A 19,027-nucleotide genomic window follows, 5' to 3' on the forward strand; every position below is an offset into this window, starting at 1 on the left:
CTTCTGGAGGAAGGAAATATGTGAAGAAGCATCTCTGAGGATTGTAACCCCATTACAGAAACACAATCTATCCAATATATCATGGATTGTAAGAAATCAAAGGATTCTGGCAATCACATGGACTTACCCAGGCAATGCCCTAGGGTAGATACCTTGTATCTGAAAAGCTGTCAAGATCCAAGAACCCTAGAGTTGGGCACAGATGCCTACTAAGCCTGCTATCCCAGCTACTCAGGAAGCTAAGACAGGAGGATTGCAAGTTCAAGGCCAGCCTGGGCAATTTAGTGAGACCCTGCCTCAAAAAATAAATTTTAAAACAGGACTGAGGATGTAGGTCAGAGGTAGAGCATTTGCCTGCATATGTTTCCTGGCAATTCAATGGGTGGGAAAAGAACTGCTCAGTGCTTTTTTTCTTCTCCAAAGTCAGGATGACATAGGTCTTTAGGGTCAAGGGATGAATAATATGAGTATAAGTGAGCAGTCTTAAGCAAATCAATCGACATCTTTGTGCCCTAATATCATCACCTGTCATTTTGAGATCATAATAATACTTCATAGGACTGGTGCGAGAATTAAATTACATGTGTAAACCATTCAGAACCATGCCTGGTCCATGCCAAGACCTCAACAGATGTTGGCAGTTGTTACTACCCACCATACAGCATCCAGCACAACACACTCTGCTCATAGATGAGACCAAATACTTCTGTTTCTCACAGGTGTGTCACAGGGATCCTCAATGGCATGGTACATGAAAGTACTTGAAAGAGATAAAGCACGTTATGAGAATCCATTAGGCTCATCACCCCTGCAACTCTCAAGAGCAGAAGGAAAGGACAGAAGGTAAGATGGAGAGAAGGTTGAAGCCCCAGACCTGGTGTGGTGACCATTCATTCTGATTACCTTAGGGCACACAAAGGGGGTATAAAGACACCGTCTGCCCCAGTGGGCTTCCTAAAACTGGAAGAGACTGGCATATTCAGAAACAATTAGAAGGGGAATTAACATATCCTAAGTAATGTGAAGACTAAATGCACAGTGAATAGAGGAAAGTGTGAATGGCCCTGAAGCTCAGTGGTAGAGCACTTACTTATTAAAATGTAAGAGGCCCTGGGTGAAAGGAAGGAGGAAGGAAGGAAGGAGACTGGAAGGAAAGTGGCATTACTGTAGGCCAGGCAGCTTCCCCGCCTGTGGCTTCTGTGCTGGACGTTGAAGAAGTGACCCTTGCCAGTTATGCCCCATCATCTTATGTGCAGGACACTTACACAAACTTAAATGGAGCAACTTTATAGGTGTCCTACAACCTTCATAGGTTTTGATAAGTGTCCTACATATAGGACAGTGGGAGCAACAAGGTGAAGAGGAACAGACACACATCAGAAAAGGCGGGGCCACACACCTCGTCCAGGGACTGTGTGGCCCAGGCCCTCCAGACCACCTATGGTGCTTCCAGCAGCTCCCCCTGCCCTCAGCCTTCCTCCCATCTGCCCTTCTAGAGGAAACAAGGAAACAACCCACACAGAGGGAGGGCTGCTCCTTACTCTCCCTGGACACCAAGGCCAGCGGCTTCCCTGAATAGGCGGCTAGTGGAGCCAATTCCCAGCCCACCAGCTTCCCATCTTTACGCATTCTTGGTGCTGGCTTTCCTTTTACCCTGAGAGCTGCTGAAGCAAGAGGTCTTCTGTGCTGCATTTTAATGACTGTGATGGTCCATGCAGATCACACAGGCTGGTGGATAAATAACATTTTAACATTTGCACATTTTCAGTCACCCCTGCCTATTTAAATTAGGGATGAAAAATGCAGCTCATGGGAGGAACTGCTAACTCCAATCACTCCTCAGACCCAGAGGAGAGAACTGGGCAACCAGTCTTGCAGACTGTTCTGCCTCCTTTGTTCCATGAGGACTGGAACCCTCCAACTGCCTAGTCACTGTGGTGAGCATCTGAAACTCTATGGTTTGCTGGCTATGGTGGTACAAGCCAGTAATCCTAGAGAGTTGGAGGCTGAGGTAGGAGAATCAAAAGCTTGAGGCCAGCCTAAGCAACTTAGCGAGACCCTGTCTCAAAATTTTAAAAGGGCCAGGCCCAATGCTGTGGTACACACCTGTAATCCCAGCAATGCAGGAGGCTAAGGCAGGAGGACTTCGAGATTGACCAGCCTCAGCAACTTAGCAAGACCCTGTCTCAAACTAAAAAATATAAATTACAAAAAAGGAGGCTGGGTTGTAGCTCAGTGGTAGAGCACTTGCCTAGCACACGTGAGGCACTGGGTTCGATCCTCAGCATCACATAAAAAATAAATAAAGGTTTTGTGTCGATCTACAACTAAAAAAAAGGGGGCTGAGGATGTGGCCCAGTGGTAAGTACCCCGGGATTCACTCCCCAGATCCACAGGAAAAAGAAAATCAAGAAACCATGTGGGCCTAGTAGAACTCCTAAGCACAGGGCTGCTTTTCGAGGGTTACCGAAGGAAGGCACTGACTAGGTTATGCAGACAACTGCTGAAAATGACGACCTGATAACCAGATGACCACTCTGGTCCATGGTGATCTGAGATACGGAACAAGAGCTGGACTGAGATTCAAGGGGCCCAAGTTGTTGTCCTCCTAGAACTTTTCCTCTGAGTCTCTTTTAAAACATGAGTGGCTGGGATGCATAACCTGGGGCTTTGAGACTTAGTATGGTGTGAACCTGTCAACAGACAACCTCCCTGGTCCCCTGCAGTTCTATGATGGTGGCAGTGTGAACTGCAGCAGGGCTGCACCTCACGGTTTGAAACACAGGCTTTGGATTCAGTCAGACAAGGCCCACACACTCTGCCCTAACATCTTACTAATCTACCACACAAGGACAAAACCCAGCCCCTACCCTGAAGATTTATCCTGAGACACAGAATGACATAATCTGTATAAATCAACTCAGTATGGTGGCTGGCCCCCAGAGAGCATTCAGTAAGCGATAGCTGCCACCGCTATCATCATTGTTCATTTACAGCCATTTCCAAACCACTCTTCATGCTAACACTGCACACAGAGGTTGGCTTCCTTTTCCCTGACTCTGGATACTGGTTTCTGTTCAATTTCAGCAAAGGTCCGGTGGCCTTGCAAGTTTGGTTTAGGGTGACATATAATGGCATGGTAGAGAACCTCCAGGATACACCATCTCTACTCACGTCATTCATATGGCTCCACACTGACTGGGTTCTGACTACCTCATGAGCTAAGAGTTCCCCATTTCCTTAAACTCTTCCTTTAGAGTCTACTCACTACCAGTCATTGGTCTCTGGCCCTCAAACTTCAATCTCCTTCAATATGCCAGCTCTGCCTATCAGGTTCCAACCAGCCACAGTATCTAATCCTGTCCAACTTAACAGCACATTTGCTGTCTTTGTCCCCCTTGATCTCCAACCACTTCCAGCACTGGGTATTCAGAGCCATCTGCTTTCTCTTCTGCAGTTGCTGGAATGTTGAGCTCTGCTAAATACTCAAGAAGCAACTGACTGAGTCCTCTATCAATTCACTGAACTCAGCTGGCTTTCAGCAGCCACCACTTATTAAGTACCAGTCATTCTGTGCCAGACACTGTGCTAGGTAATTTTAATTCTTAAAAACCATGAAGACTTAGTATTCCTTCTTTACTCCTAGCACCCGAGGCTTAGAGGTGAAATGACTCCCTTGAGGTCACTAGCCAATTTGAGGGAGAAAGAGTTCAAATGCAAGCCTGACTATAGGGCCCAGTCATCCTTTGATTCATTTCTTAAAAACTGAGACCACCATCAGATTGATTCCTCATCTCTCTTGCTCTTGCAAACCATCACCTTTATCCATGGCACTTGCACTCTTAGAGGATAATCACGTCCATTCCTAAGAAGACTCAGACAAGACAAACTCCCTTAGCTCTTTTCAATACCATGTCAACATTTGGTGGTGATTTCACCTCCTCCCATTTGCTTCATGTGAGATGTGCCAAGTGCTTTTTCTAGTCATCATCCTTCTAGCTCTTTCTACATAAATGGATACTATGTTTCTGGTGCTCCCGGTACCCACTTCCCTTCTTCCTTGATGATGGGATTTTAATTAACCAATTAATTTAATTTTGGTACTTTAATACCAGGGGCATTTTACCACTGAGCCACATCTCCAGCCCTTTAATTTTTTTTTTTTTTAATTGAGACAGGGTCTTGCTAAATTGCTTAGGGTCTTGTCAACTACTGAGGCCGGCCTCAACCTCTTGATCCTCCTGCCCTCCAGCATCCAGAGTTGCTGGGATTATATGGGTGCACCACCATGCCTGGTGATTATGGGATATTTAAAAAGCCTCTCAGCCACCTAGAATAAAGACTACATTTCCCATCTCCTAGGTACAGCCACATGACCAAGTCTTGCCAATGGGTGACAGTGGTACAGGTAACTCTGAGATCCCAGGACAACAGGAGCCTGGTGCTGGACTTCCATCTTCTCTTAGCTGCAGTTACCTTGGTGGCTTGTCATTGGTTGGTCACACTCAGCCTTGGCCTCTGACGGCTGTCCTAGCTTTCTTCCTGTCTTTCTTTCCTTTTGCACTTCTAAGTTGGATCTGTGATTTCTAATCTTAATGTCTCTCTAAAATATCAGACCCTCATTTTCAAGGGTTTATGGATTATTTTACTCAAATGTTCTCCTGGTATCTAAAATACCTTAAACTTTAAAACCGATTTACCGTCTTCCCTCTTACACCCTGTCCTCGATTCCTTACTGCCAGTGACTATGGTATTTTCTCAGTTGTAGGCTTAAACCTCAGCACATCCTCAATACCCTCCCCTCGTCCTTCCACATCTGGTTGTGATCCTTTAATTCCTCCCTAATACTTCCCTCATCCCCACATCCCCACCCTCCTTCCCGTAACTTCCTGCGACCCTCTAGTCCGGGCTCTGTTTACCTTCAGGAGACTCCTCAAGGTCTCCTTAGGGCATACCTGCCTCCAGCCTCCCCTAATCTCTCACAATTATACCTTCTTAAAGTCTGGCTCCTCTCTGGTCACCCCTTCAAGACACTTCAACAGGACTGCACTGTCTCTGGGATAAAGACTGACATTTGAGATGTCTGTGACAAGTTCCCCTGGTTCCAGTCAGACCGGATCAGCAGCCCTCCTCACATGCTCTCTGTCTTCTCAGCACCTCATTGCCGTGTGCCCCTCCCTGGGCTTGCAGAGCTCCCTCCCTCCTCCTTGCTTCTGCCTATCAGGATTAATTCTCTATTTTAGGATGTAGCTCAAATGCCACTTTCTCAGTGAAGTCATTTCTGATCTCTTACACTGACATAACTTATCCCTCTTTTGAATAGCAAAATTACTTTGAACCCAGAGGTGCTTTACCACCGGGCTATACCCCCAGCCTTTCTATATTTTGAAACAGAGCCTCACTAAGTTGCTGAGGCTGGCTTTGAACTTGTGATCCTCTGGTCTGAGCATCCTGAGTCGCTGGGATCACAGGCGTGCGTCACCATACCCAGCTCTTTCTCATGTACACATGCTCATAAATGGTTGTCATAACTTGTGATGGAAGAAATCGTAGACATATAGTTTACAAGGGTTGGGCTTGTTCCACAATGGAAAGAAAAGTGAACTATTCCAACTTAGAAATATAAGTTGGTAAAAGGAAGATAACTATACAGCAAGGCTTTTGGTAAGAGCACCCCTTACCAAAGAAGGTGAGGGAAGAAGCTGCTGATCACAGGCTTAATCATTAAACTGTCTTGTTTACATGTTTTGCCTTTAGAAAAAGCATCCAAACTTACTCAACCTTGGCATGAAAAGCTAGCCTGGACTTTAACTGAGGTACGTATTTTGTCCTCTTGCTGCAATCCCACTAAACCAACCAGCAGATGGAAGCATGCCTGAGAAAACTCTATCCCGAGCAGACGAAAAAGCCACAATTTCCACTCAAGGGTTCCCTGAAAACTCAGGAACTGGCAGAGCAGTGGACAGAGTGGGAGTAGGAAAAGCTAAGATACCCGTTTCCTCCCTCGTGAAAGGATTAAAGTCTTCACACTCATGCACAAAGTACACAGAGGGAAGAAAAGTACAGCTCTCAGGCTCACTGACTTCCCTGGACCCCAACAACCTCGGAAGTGTGAATGTGCCGTGCCAGAGATGGCCTCAGTGTCTCCAGCCCTCAGCCAAGCAGACACCTTTCACAGCGGCCGCGGAAACAACACCAGAGAGAACAGAAGGACTTTAGGCCTCTTGGCTACTTTTCCATCTGCCATCAAACATGGAAAGTTGTCCAGTGTTTCTCTGAGTGGTAATATGCTCAGAATGTCCAGTGACCAGAGTCAAATATTAAAAGAAACAAATAACTACACTGCACAAAATGGAAAACACTGTTCTCAGTTATGCTAGCCCTGAGTAATGAGTTGGGAAGACTCTTCCAAAATACGAAATAATTTAAATCACCAGGGAGGAAGATTCACTAGGATAAAACCATGACAAAACCATGGGGTGTAGTGCCATTTGGGGGGAGATGGGCTTTCAACTTGATGGATCCATCCGAAGTCTTCTACTGCTACCAGTTTTTGTCCCTTCTACAAGGCAAAAATGGCATTTATGGGTAGAAAGACCTTCCACTGTGTAGGACTCTCCTGCATTGCACAGGATGCTCGCTTTCCTCATTACCTCTAGGCACTAGGTGCCAGCAGCAACTCAAATTCTAAATGTTCCCTGGGGTTGGTAGCAACTCTTACTTACTACACTAAAGGTGTTCCTATAAAGTCTCTTACTATTTATTAACTTTTACAATCTCTTAATTTGTGGTCAAATATTCTCTACATCATTCCTATATGTTGCATTCCCACCCCCATCAGAATTATCAGAGATCTTTAAAGAAACAAACAAGTTTTCATTTGAATGATTAAGTCTAACACTTTTTGGCTTCTTTATACCATTAGTCCTTTCTATTTTCTTTAACGGAAGTAGAACTTGTACACCATCAAGTATGTGAAGTATACTATCCACTTTTCTCTTTATTCTCCTCTGCTTTCTTTTGGTGATGTTTTATTATTATTTATTTTTCACACATAAACTCAAGAATATACGCTTTCCTCTGAGTACTACTTTGGCCAAACATTATCGGTATGAAATGTTTCTACTATAATTAATTTCTATGTAAAAGAAAGAAAAAGGCAACTCACATACTGAATAAACAACAAAATACACAGCTTCATGAGTTAGGCAGATGCAACGCAACACTTAAACAAAAACTCATATGTCTAAAACATTCAAGAGTGATACTATGCTGAGTCAGGCAGAATGTGCTCCGTTCAGGAAGACTGAGTTGGCTCCACCACTAAACCAAGACATGCACTGACCAGCTAATTCTACTCTCTCAGATTCTTTTGAAGAAATACTCTGATAAGAATATGTGGGGCCGGGGCTCTAACTCAGTGGTAGAGTGCTTGCCTGGCGTGAGTGAGGCACTAGGTTCTGTCCTCAGCACTATATATAAAGAAACATATATATGTATAAAGCTACATATACAGAATGTCCACAGCAACATAGTTTACAACAGGGAAATAATGGAGATAGCTTAAATAAACATTTACCAACTGAAGAATAAGAAAAGAAAAATGAGTTATGGGATATTTAGTGGCTATTAAGAATAAGATAGATTTTAAGACCCAAGACAAAATTGTATCCACGGACAAAGGAAATACAAAAAAACAAATCCACAAAATAACTTGTGAAATAGGATCCCATTTTAGATTAAATACAAACAAAATAACTTCTCACAGTCGCTTCTGTATAAAGATAGCACATGGCCCCGAAGCACATACTACAGACTGGCTACCGCTGGCAACTGTGTGGACAGAGGTGAAAAGGCCTTGGCCATTTTATTTTTATTCACTTCTGTATTGTTCAAAATATTTTTTTGCATACTAATGTGATTTTAAAATGTAATTAAAAAAAATCCTCCCACCTGACTCTCACTTCTAATTTCTTGAATATACTGAGGGGCTAGAAGCTCTGGTGGTCTCCATAACGCAGCCTTTGGAAAGCTCACCAATTAGTTCATCAAAGCTGCATGAGACAATGACCTTAGTGGAAAAACAAAGTAATTAGCATGATTGCCTCCCCTTTACCAACCCTGGCGGGTGCTCCTCCCAGCCAAGCTACTCCTGCCAAGTTGATGGGACAGGAGGTGCTTCTGAGACACTGGCAAGCCCGTTTTCATATTTAATGTCTGTACCCCTTCTTCTGAAAGGCCCCTGGTGACCCACACAGCCAGCCCAGAGGGGGTGCGCCTCATCCTACAGTTCAATTCAATCTGCTTCCCGCGCCGCCTGCTCAAGCAGCCCAGGGCCAGAGCTGGAGGCAGCTGAGGCAAAGGAGGCACCGATGGCAGGCAGCAAGCCCTCCTCCTCTTCCACTGTTCCCTCCCTCACCTGGAGAATTCCTGAACTGGGGACAGAAAATCCCCACCAGGACATGTGACAGCCATTGGAAGCTGTCTAACTTCCCCTTCTTTCCTTCCAAGTGATGAGCTAGCTATTTGCTGGGTGTCCTGGTGAAGCCTGTGAAAGACAGAAAGATTTGGAATCTTCTTCCCCAACGATGCTGAAGAATCTTCCTTCACGGAGAACCATTTTCAAATTAAATTAAGTGCCTATTCTGTGAGGGTTAATTTCAGTATGATTTGTTTTTAAGTACCTAGAGAAGCCACCAGTACACTACTCCATCCTCTTTGAATGTTTTAGATAAAAACGTGCCAACTTATTTGGATGACTTCATACAGTTAAGATGGCAGCTCCTCAGGCTGGGGTTGTGGCTCAGGGGTAGAGTGCTCACCCAGCATGTGCGAGGCCGTGGGTCCGATACTCAGCACCATATAAAAATAAAATAAAGATACTGTGTCCAACTACAACTGAAAAATAAATATTAAAATTAAGAGATGGCAGCTCATCACAAGCTGTGACACAGATTCTATACAATCCCAATCAAAATCCCAGTAGGACTTTTTGTACAAATCAACAAGTTAATTCTAATTTTGTATGGAGAGACAAAAGATCCAGAATATCTAAAATAATTCTAAAAAAGAATAATGAAACTTCAAAGGCAATTCAATGGAGTACTGAAATAAGTGAATATATGCAAAAATTATCTTAAAGTGGACCATAGACTTAAATGTAGAACTTCAAGTTAGAAAATTTCTATTAAAAAAAAACATAGGAAAAATATATTGACCTCATCCACTTTTCTAAAAAGATAAATTACAAGGGCATGGTGGCAACACCTGTAATCCCAGCTACTCAGGAGGCTAAGGCAGGAGGATCACAAGTTTGAGGCCAGCCTGGACAACTCAGTGGGAGCATACCTCAAAATAAAACAAAATAGGCCAGGAATGCAGTTCAGTGGTAGAGTGTTTATCTAGCATGTTTGAGGCCTTGGGTTCGATCCCACACACTGCAAACTAATAAAAAATGCATAAACAAACTTTTTCAAATTAAGAATCTCTGCTCTTTAAAGTACATTATCAAGACAAAGTCACATTAAAAACACATTAAAGAACTTGTATCCAAAATATTTGAAGAACTCACAACTCAATAAGAAAAGAAACAATCTGATTTTAAAAAATAAACAACATTGGGCTGGGGATGTGGCTCAAGCGGTAGTGCGCTCGCCTGGCATGCGTGCGGCCCAGGTTCGATCCTCAGCACCACATTCAAACAAAGATGTTGTGTCTGCCAAAAACTAAAAAAAAAAAAAAAAAAAAAAATTAAAAAATTCTCCCCCCCTTCTAAAAAAAATTAAAAAAAATAAACAACAGATATTTCACTAAGTGGTAAATAATCCCATTAACAGATTCTCAATTAGAGAAATGCAAATTAAATTTTAGAATGACTAACAATTTTAAAATCTCATAATATTAAGTGCTAGGGAGGACACATGTCCACTGAAACTCACACACTGCTGACAGAATGCAGAATGGTACAACCACTCTGGAAGATGGTTTGGTGGTTTCTTTCCAAAGTTAATGATATACATATACATATCTATATTTACAATATTTACTAGGATCCAGCAATTCTAATTCTATGCATTTATCCAAGTGAAATGAAAATTTAGGCTTATACAAAAATCTGTGTGCAAATGTTTATAGCAGTTTTATTTGTAACTGTCAAAAGCTCTAAATGACCCAAATGTCCCTCAGCTGTGGTACACGACCTATACAACAGAATAGAACTCAGCAATGAAAAGGAACACATTTCTGATATACGTGACAACACATGTATCTCAAATGTATTATGCTAAGCGAAAGGGTACATACTGACAGAATCCATTTATTTTTTTTAAGAGAGAGAGAGAGAGAGAATTTTTAATATTTATTATTTTTTAGTTTTCGGCGGACACAACATCTTTGCCTGTATGCTGAGGATCGAACCCGGGCTGCATGCATACCAGGTGAGCGCGCTACCACTTGAGCCACATCCCCAGCCCGTCTGAATCCATTTATATAACACTCTGGAAAAGGCAAACCCGTTAGGACAGACATCAGGCAAAGGTTGCCAAGGCTAAGAGAAGCTGACTGTAGAGAGACACGGGGAAATTTTTTTGTGTGATCAAACTGTTCTGTATTTTGATTCTGGAGACAGTTATACAACTCTATTTTTCAAAACTAACAGAACTGTAAACAAAATGAATGAACTTTATGTATCTAAATTATGACCTTTTTTTAAAGCTCCAAATGGAAACAATAAAATACAAAACAGAGATTGCTATGGAAATGACCACAAAATAGTGTCTACATGCCAGAAGAGAAAAATTTTTAAATAGGGCCATTAAAAAGAAGGTCTGCAATGTCACACACATATGCTTATCTTCTCTTTGCCATCCCATACCCTTTGAAAGGTCTAGCAGAGGGGATTTCAAAGGAAAACACCTTATCCCCCATTCTGATCAGAACCCTGGGGGGTCTCAGAGCTGAAAAGAGTCATTACTAATACCCACAAAGGACTTAGAACCTGCAAGCCAAGGGGAGCTGGGAAAGACCCCGGGCCTTCCTTCAAAATGCAGTGGGAACTGCACCGCCCCTCTGCTCTGTCCTTGGGAGGACCAGGTTGTCAGGAGACTCCAGCCGCACTCACCTCTGTCGGGCCTGCACTTACATTGACAGGCTGATGTCAGTCCTGCAGCACTCGCTCCCTCACACAGGAAACTGAATTTTGCAGAGGCAAAGAAAGTAGGCCAAGGCGACAGAGTACTCTAGTTCAGTGGCAGCCAATCACGGGCCCCTCCCTAGGAGTGTCTCGCTCTGAGGTCAGGACTCAAAGGCAGAGTCTGTGCCGTCAGCCTGAACCCAAAGGGACCGACCTGTTGGGCGTGTTTTCCACGCAAGGGTTTAGGACTGAGGCTCCAGATCCACCTTTGCCCTAATGCTGGCAGGCCCTCTCCTTGCCGATACCACATGGGCGACCTAACCTCCTCTGGCTACATGTGCAGAGGATGGCAAATCCAATTGGATGTGGAGTTCAGAGGTGGAAAATGAAAAACTGTGATGCGCCCACCACCCCGGGCTGCCACGAAACCCAAGTGCCCCAACCCAACCAATGACAAAGCGACAGGGTCTTCCCCTTCCACCCAAGATCACAAACTTGTAAAACTCTTTTGGAACTGGGGCTGCCATGGAGGGGTCAGGGTGAGGGGGGGGTGTACCTTTTGCTTTTCCGTCCACTGACACCAGCTTCTTTGTCTCTGCTGTTAACAGCAGCTCGTAAGGGTGCTCGTCCTCTTCCTGGGCTGCACTCCCCTGCATCCTGGGTCTCGTGGCCAGGACCTGAGAGGGAGAAAGAGCCGGTACTCCTTGTACACAAGGCCAATACCAAGACAGGTGGTGTGGGACAAATTTTAGATTATTGCTGTCTTTGCATCGAAGGATCATGGAGAAGAGGAAGAGAAGCTGAATGATTCAAGTGTCACATGAAACCCTGACTGGTTTTCTGGTTATACACCTACTAGGGCTTGTCCCCCAGAGTCGTGTGCTGGAAGCTTGGTCTCCTGTATGGTGGTAATGGGAGGCACTGGAGCCTTTAAGAGGTGGAGCAGAATGGGAGGTGTCAGGCTTTGGAGGCCCCACTCGCGATGAGGGAATGAATTAATGCTGCTCTCAAGGTTTTGAGTTCTTCTGGGCCTAAATCGGTAGCACAATGTTGTGCTACCAAATTAGTTGTGACAATGTGAGCATGGCACCTCCCCAAGCTCTTGCTTCTGAAGGCAATGCTCTCTGCTCTTGCAGGTATTCCCACTATGTGATGCATCTGCCGTGTTGTGATACAGCCAAAAGGTCCTAACCAGAAGCTGAACAGGTGGGGCTGCCTGACTTGGTCTTTTTGCCTCCAAAACTACAAGCTAAATAAACCTCTTTTCTTTATAAAGTACCTAGCCTCGTGTGTTTTGTTACAGCATTACACAACAGACTAGTTTACACTTTATACCTCAAATCTCAGTGGACTCTGATTGGAACACTCCCCTTTCCTTATCTCACTTTATCCTTCAAAAAAAAAAAAAATGACAAAAGTCAACACCTTTCCTTCCCTTGCCTCTGCATCTCTCAGTGTTCCACATGATCTTTACTGTGCTGCTTCATGAAGACCATCTCTGTCCATCTTTCTTTCCTAATATGTACCATACTAACCAAAGGCTAGAGTCCTTTCCACTTTCTCATGAAGAAACAAAAGTGACTTCCATGCCTGACATTTACTAAAACAAAGTGGTCAGAAAGTCTGTTTTTGTGAGTCTTTCTTCACAGATCCTGGGGACGGTAGGAAAGGATTTCCCTAGAGCTGGCTTCCTTCAATATTTATAATACAACTTTTTTAGATAACTCCCACCAATCCCTGCTCTGAAGAATCAAGTGGTTAGGAAATCTGAATTTCCACGAGGTAAAAGCAGCTCTGTATACTGAGAAGGCCCAGATTCAGGCAGTGCGTGTCTGCCCACTTGAGGCTTCAGTCAGCTGAGGGCCTGGTAGCCACAGTTAGTCATGATACCAGAGTAGCCAAGCTTCCCTTGAATAAAGCCAGGGAAACCATCACTGGTACTAGTGTGGCAGTGGGAGAGGGAATGGAGACCCTCACTTTAGAGGATAAGTCTACTCATCTGTCCTAAGGTGTCAATGTGCCTCACAGGCAAATTAAGAATAATCACACACTAGCTATTAGAATAGCAAACCAAAGCACAAAATCTCTTCCTGAGCAGGGCTAGGGTAAATAATGTATTATGAATAAGGTAGATTTCCAATTGAACCTAAAATAATGACACCCCACAAACATGATTCCTTAGCACCCAGGAACCTCTGACCCTGACGAATCCCACACCCCACTGGAAGTGCACCAAGTTTGTGATTCACCAGGGTTTTGCTTCTTTGAGGCAAACTGCTCGCTCTATTACAGCCTAACAAGATGATTAGTATCTCAGATGAAATGAGAAGCTGCTGCTCCTGTTTGTATCGAGGCTGCCACTCGAAAGGCAGAATGGTAGTCTTTCTCCAAAATTCTGCTAAGCTCAGCAGGAACCTCCATAAGCCACCTGGAAGCTAAAAGCTATTTCATTACAATGAGCCATTTGCCTGCATTACTTATTCCATGCTTCTTCATAGGAACACAACTAAGGGAACAGAGAGGGACCACCAAGCAGTTCACACGGTGTCTACTCAACAGCGCAGGCTTTCCAGGCTGGAGGTAGGTTCTGCAGGTGGACACTCCCACAGCAGAGCCCCGGCAACCTGACTCCCTGTGAGTTCCACACACAGAGCCCAGGTGGGCTTCCCAGAGAGAAAGCTGACAGCCAGGATGCCTGGCTTGCACCATCTTTTCCTCTCAAACAGAACAAGACCAATGTCTCCAGAAAACGAAGGCTGCTGGACCTGCTTTCATTCTGTGCCTGGCTCTTGTGCAGGACAACGGAAAGCAAAGACCACAAAGGTCAGAGGTGGAAGGGAGCTAACTGTCACAGTCACAGCCAGAGCACCTGTCCAGCCCTTTTATTTGTAGATGACAAACCTGTCCCAGAGAGGCCCCAGGACTTGCCCAGGGTTACAGAGAGAGCTCACAGCAAGAGCCATGGACATAACATAAAATTCAGTTCCCCTAATTCTGGATCAGACCGGCCTCATTTTCTCTGGCTTTCATTTTTTCTCCATCCAATTTGGAACGCTCTCCTTCCTTCAGCTGTCTAATGAGAGTCCCCTGCTCCTACCCAGATAATAAAGGACGGTGTTTGTTTCCTCTTGGTGCGGGCCCTACCAGCCAGGGGATTAAAATCTCACAGTAAAGCAATAAATTGCTTTCTTCGAGCCATCCTAGTTCCCACTAAGAAGCCCGGTGTCCTCGTGAATATGGCAATAACTGATTGTCGACAGAAAGGGTTCTGCTCTTTATTAAATTACTTCTTAATCTTTTTTCCCCTTTTCCTCCAGGGTTGGCAATAAATCAAAGTTGAAAATATATATATTTTCTTCTCTGTGGAAAGCAACACTGCTGCTGCAGAGAGAAGTTACAAGCAGCCACCACTGAACTGTGATCAGTGGAATGTCCATTTGGGGTGTGGGTGGCTTTCTGGAAAGAGATACCATAGCAGCTGCAGCCCCAGGAAAGCTTAACACATCTGAGCACAGAGCAGGCCACAGTGAGTCTGAACAGCTGGCAGCCCCTTCTGTGGGGCAGAAGCTTCCATCAGGGTGTGCGAGTGCATGTGCTCTGAACTCGTCAAAGTGGGTTCTGCGATCAGGCATTGCTGTGCTAACCTCTCCTAGAGCCCGGTGTCCTCCAGCTTCCCTTACAAGCTTCTATGGGTCATCTCATGACGACAATCCTCAGGGATAAGGACACAAAGGTTGGGGCAGATGGCCTGCCAAAGACAAAACCCTTAAGTTGGGTGAAGACCGTGTCTCTTGATACATGAAATTTAGGGCTTTAAAGCTTTTAGAGTTTAAGATATAAAGTTATGTTCTGTGAATAAGATCACAGAGTTAAAAGAAAGAAAGAAATTAGTTCACTTTTGGAGAAGACCTATTCATTTGGACCATGGCCTATGTAAAATATTTACCTAAATCATTAAAAGGAGAATGAGTCAGGCTGCATCACTTACATATTTGTGCACCCATAATTACCAGTAAAGCAAATTCAGAGTTCTCATGGTCTTCCAAATGATGATTGTGCTGGTCAAGATTTCAATAATTCAAACAGAATTCTAGGCTATTCAAAAGTACATTCTAAAAGATAAATCTCACACAGATTATCCCATCCAGGAAAATAATATGGAGATTTCTCCCCCATGCCCTGCCACCTTTTGATACACATTACTATTGGGAAAACAGAAATCCTGGTTACCACATATTTCTTTAAGAGTCTTGTCCCTGTTCTTAGGCATTAGCAATTTCTAATCAGATTCCTGGTTAAAGAGGCAGCACAAAGCATTTATAGAGACCCAGTCCCAACTCAATATACTCCACACTACTAGCTTTCTCCTTGCTAAAAAAATAAAAAATAAAAAAAGGTGTTGTGGGGGAATAATAAAGCAAGACGCTATTTGCAGAAAAATGTGTAGGGACTTACTGTATGTACTTGTACCAACTAGCAAAGTATCATTACTCAGAGGTAATAAGAGGGTGCAATTCTAGGGACAACTGGTTGGGACATGACAATAAGCATTTTATAAATAAGGGACCAGAAGAAATAAGGAGGGGCTGGTGTTGTGGCTCAATGGTAGAGCACTCACCTAGCATGTGTGAGGTCCTGGGTTCGATCCTCATTACCACATAAAAATAAATAAATAATATAAAGATATTGTGTCCATTTACAGCTAAAAAAAATAATTTAAAAGAAATGAGAAAATCTGTAGCTATTGTAGAAATCTTTCTATATCTCTAACACAGATTTTTACATTTTTACAAGGGCTTTCTTAATATAGTGTGTGTGTGTGTGTGTGTGTGTGTGTGTGTGTCTGTCTGTCTGTCTGTCAGTCACTGGGGAATAAACCCAGAAGCACCTTACCACTGAGCTACACCTCCAGCCTTTTTGTTTTTGAGACAGGGACAGGCTAAGTCGCCCAAGCTAGTCTTAAACCTGTGACCCTCCTGTGCTAGCCTAGCGAATCACTGGGATTACAGGAATGCATCACCACACCCGGCTGCTGAATTTATACATTTTCTGAAACTAAAGCCATTCTTTTGGTTCCATGTGTTTATTTTGAATAAAATAACCTAACCTGTCTTACTGATGGTACATGGCAATAGTGAGAAAATGATAATTCCAACTTCTAGGAATAAAATGATGAGACTTGGCTGGTTTACATTAGTTGATTTTAAAAAAGAATAATAGGATTCTGAATAAACTATAAAGTAATTTTTTAAAATTATATTACATTTTGAATAAATACTCCACACTTGTATTCTATGAATGATAGGAAGTGTTAAAGGAGCAACTTAAAGAAGAAAGATCAAAGAAAGCACAATTTTCTTCTCACATACAAGGGAAAAAACTCTTAATTGCTACATGGTAATATTTCTTTGTAAAAAGGTTGACTTCTTTTCAAATGACCTCCTTTGATTTTCCTGTCTGCCCTTTCCACACACCTCCTCTTTCCTAATCCAGAGTTCATGACTCAATTCATGTTTGTACTATGTAGAGTCTTTGTATGCTGTGAACAGGAAAATGCAAAAATAGAAATAAAATGAGGCAGAACCACCAAAGTTTGCAAACATGGCACAGTGTAGACAGTAGTGATTAGGGGACACTTAACATTTTGTATCAAAAGACATGTGGTACATTCCTTTAATCCCAGCTCTTAGGGACACTGAGGTAGGAGGAGCACAAGTTGGAGACCAGCCTGGGCAACTCAGCAAGACCTTTCTCAAAATAAAATTTTAAGGGTTGGGGTTGTGGCTCAGTGGTGGAGCACTTGCCTAGCACGTGTGAAGCACGGGGTTCAATCTTCAGCATCACATAAAAATAAATAAATTAAATAAAGGTATTGTGTCCATTTACAACAACAATAAAAAATATAAAGGATAAAAAAATAAATAAAAATTTAAGAAAAGGCTGGGGACGTTGGGTGTGGTGGGGGCATGTCTATAATCCCATTGACTTGGGAGGCTGAGGTTGGAGGATTCCAAGTTCCAAGACCAGCTTCAGTAACTTAGCATAGTTCTATGCAACTTAGTGATAACTATTTAAAAAAAAAAAATGGTGTGTGGGGGCACCTGGGGATGTGGCTCAGTGGTTAAGTGATGTTCAATCACTGGTACCACCCCCATCCCACCCCATCCCGCAAAATGAAAGGGGGAGATTGAGGATGCTGTTCAGAAGTAGAACACTCCTGGGTCCAATCCTCCCAAATAAGAAAAATAAAAAGAAGAAAGAAAAAAAGACAACACAAGTATACAAGCAGAAGGGAACTGTCCAGCTTACAGGAGTCATGAAAAAAAAGTGTACGTTTTACTTTCTATGTGGTTTGGTTTATCAACATTTGGCCTGTCTGCTAGAGAGCTACATTAAAATTCTTTCAGTACTTTTAGGTGAGTTTAAAAGGTCATGTTCTAGATTAATGATACACATAATACAAACCTACCAACCAAAGAAGTAATAAGATAATGAGAAAGTGGGCTGGGGTGTAGCCCTGACCTAGCATGTATGAGGCCCTGGGTTCACTCCAGAACCACAAGGAGGGGTGGGAGTGGGGGACAAGAGAGCACAGCCGTCTTTAAGCACACTCTGATTCACTTCGCCACAGACCCATGTTTCAGTGATGGGAGTAAACCCTCAACCCTCTACCTCAGAAGCTGTCAAGGGAAAATACTTCTTATCTATGCGGTCTTCCTCCTCTTCGTCTGGTGGTGGCTTTGCTGGAGGCGGTGGACGTTCTCTCTACAGAAGAGAAAATAAATAATTCCTCTATTGCTTTCTTTAAGTATCCAACTTTCTGATTTACCTTTATTTTAACCGTTGGAATTGTAAAAGAATAATGTCAAGCACTCCCCCAAGAGACTAAAGTTGAGGTTTGGTTTCTGAACAGATGGAGAACCCCGCACACACATACACAATTCAATTAGTAAGCTCTGTGGTTTTTCATGTTTGTAGCAAAGATCATAAACACCTCTTTTGTACCCTAGACCACAGTGACAAGTACCAGCACTGGAAACTCCTAACTGGCTTGATGGGAAATGCCCTACATAAAACTTCAGTAAAGGGAAATCTGTGGCTCAGTTTTCAGTCTACTCTAAAAGAGGAAGCTCTAGATCAAAGGAAAAAAGTTGTAGGGGCTGGGGTTGTGGCTCAGCTCAGCGGTAGAGCACTGGCCTAGCATGGGCGGGGCCTGGGTTCGATCTCCAGCACCACATAAAAATAAAGGTATTGTGTTGTATCCATCTACACCTAAAAAGTAGACATTAAAAAATATTTTAAAAAATAACCGGGGGCTGGGGCTGTAGCTCAGTGGTAAAGTGCTTGCCTCGCATGTGTGAGGCACTGGGTTCAATCCTCAGCACCACATAAAAATAAATAAAGATACTGAATGTTCATCTACAACTAAATAAATATTAAAAAAAAAAAAGAATCAACTGTAGCTGGGCACGGTAGCACAAGCCTGTAATTCCAGCAGCTTGGAAGACTAAGGCAGGAGAATTGAGAGTTCAAAGCCAGCTTCAGCAAAAGCAAGGCGCTAAGCAACTCAGTGAGACCCTGTCTCTAAGTAAAATACAAAATAGGGCTGGGGATGTGGCTCAGTGGTCAAATGCCTCTGAGTTCAACCACCTGTAACCAAAAAGAAAAAAAAAAAAAGAATCTACTCGTGAAATGGTCCTAAAACCAAGGTTATGAGGAAGTACTGAGAAAAGTAATCGAGGATAAAACATCAACTCCTATTCAAACTTCAATGTGATAATATTAGTCTATCGCCACTCACTAAAAAAAGTTCTAAATCAATCTTTGAGCCGGGTACAGAGACACATGCCTGGAGCCCCAGCTTCCTGTGAGACTGAGCCAAGAGGATCACTTGAG

The 19,027-nt window shown here is 43.3% G+C and overlaps 1 protein-coding gene across 6 annotated transcripts in view; it reads right to left on the reverse strand.

Annotated features, from left to right (window-relative positions):
• Anks1a (ankyrin repeat and sterile alpha motif domain containing 1A) overlaps window positions 1-19,027 on the reverse strand; it is a 179,948-nt gene that overhangs the window by 68,664 nt on the left and 92,257 nt on the right. For 5 of the 6 annotated variants that reach the window (XM_077802233.1, XM_026383384.2, XM_026383387.2 and 2 more), the window contains 2 exons: window positions 17,804-17,896; window positions 11,688-11,808 (listed from right to left, as the gene is read on the reverse strand). In XM_077802233.1, the coding sequence (XP_077658359.1) occupies window positions 11,688-11,808; window positions 17,804-17,896 (214 nt within the window). Of the gene's footprint in view, window positions 1-11,687; window positions 11,809-17,803; window positions 17,897-19,027 lie in introns of those variants that run through there. The other variant, XM_026383385.2, reaches the window with a different exon arrangement.

The sequence above is a fragment of the Urocitellus parryii genome, chromosome 8 (assembly GCF_045843805.1).
Source record: "Urocitellus parryii isolate mUroPar1 chromosome 8, mUroPar1.hap1, whole genome shotgun sequence".
NCBI classification, from domain to species: Eukaryota; Metazoa; Chordata; class Mammalia; order Rodentia; family Sciuridae; genus Urocitellus; species Urocitellus parryii.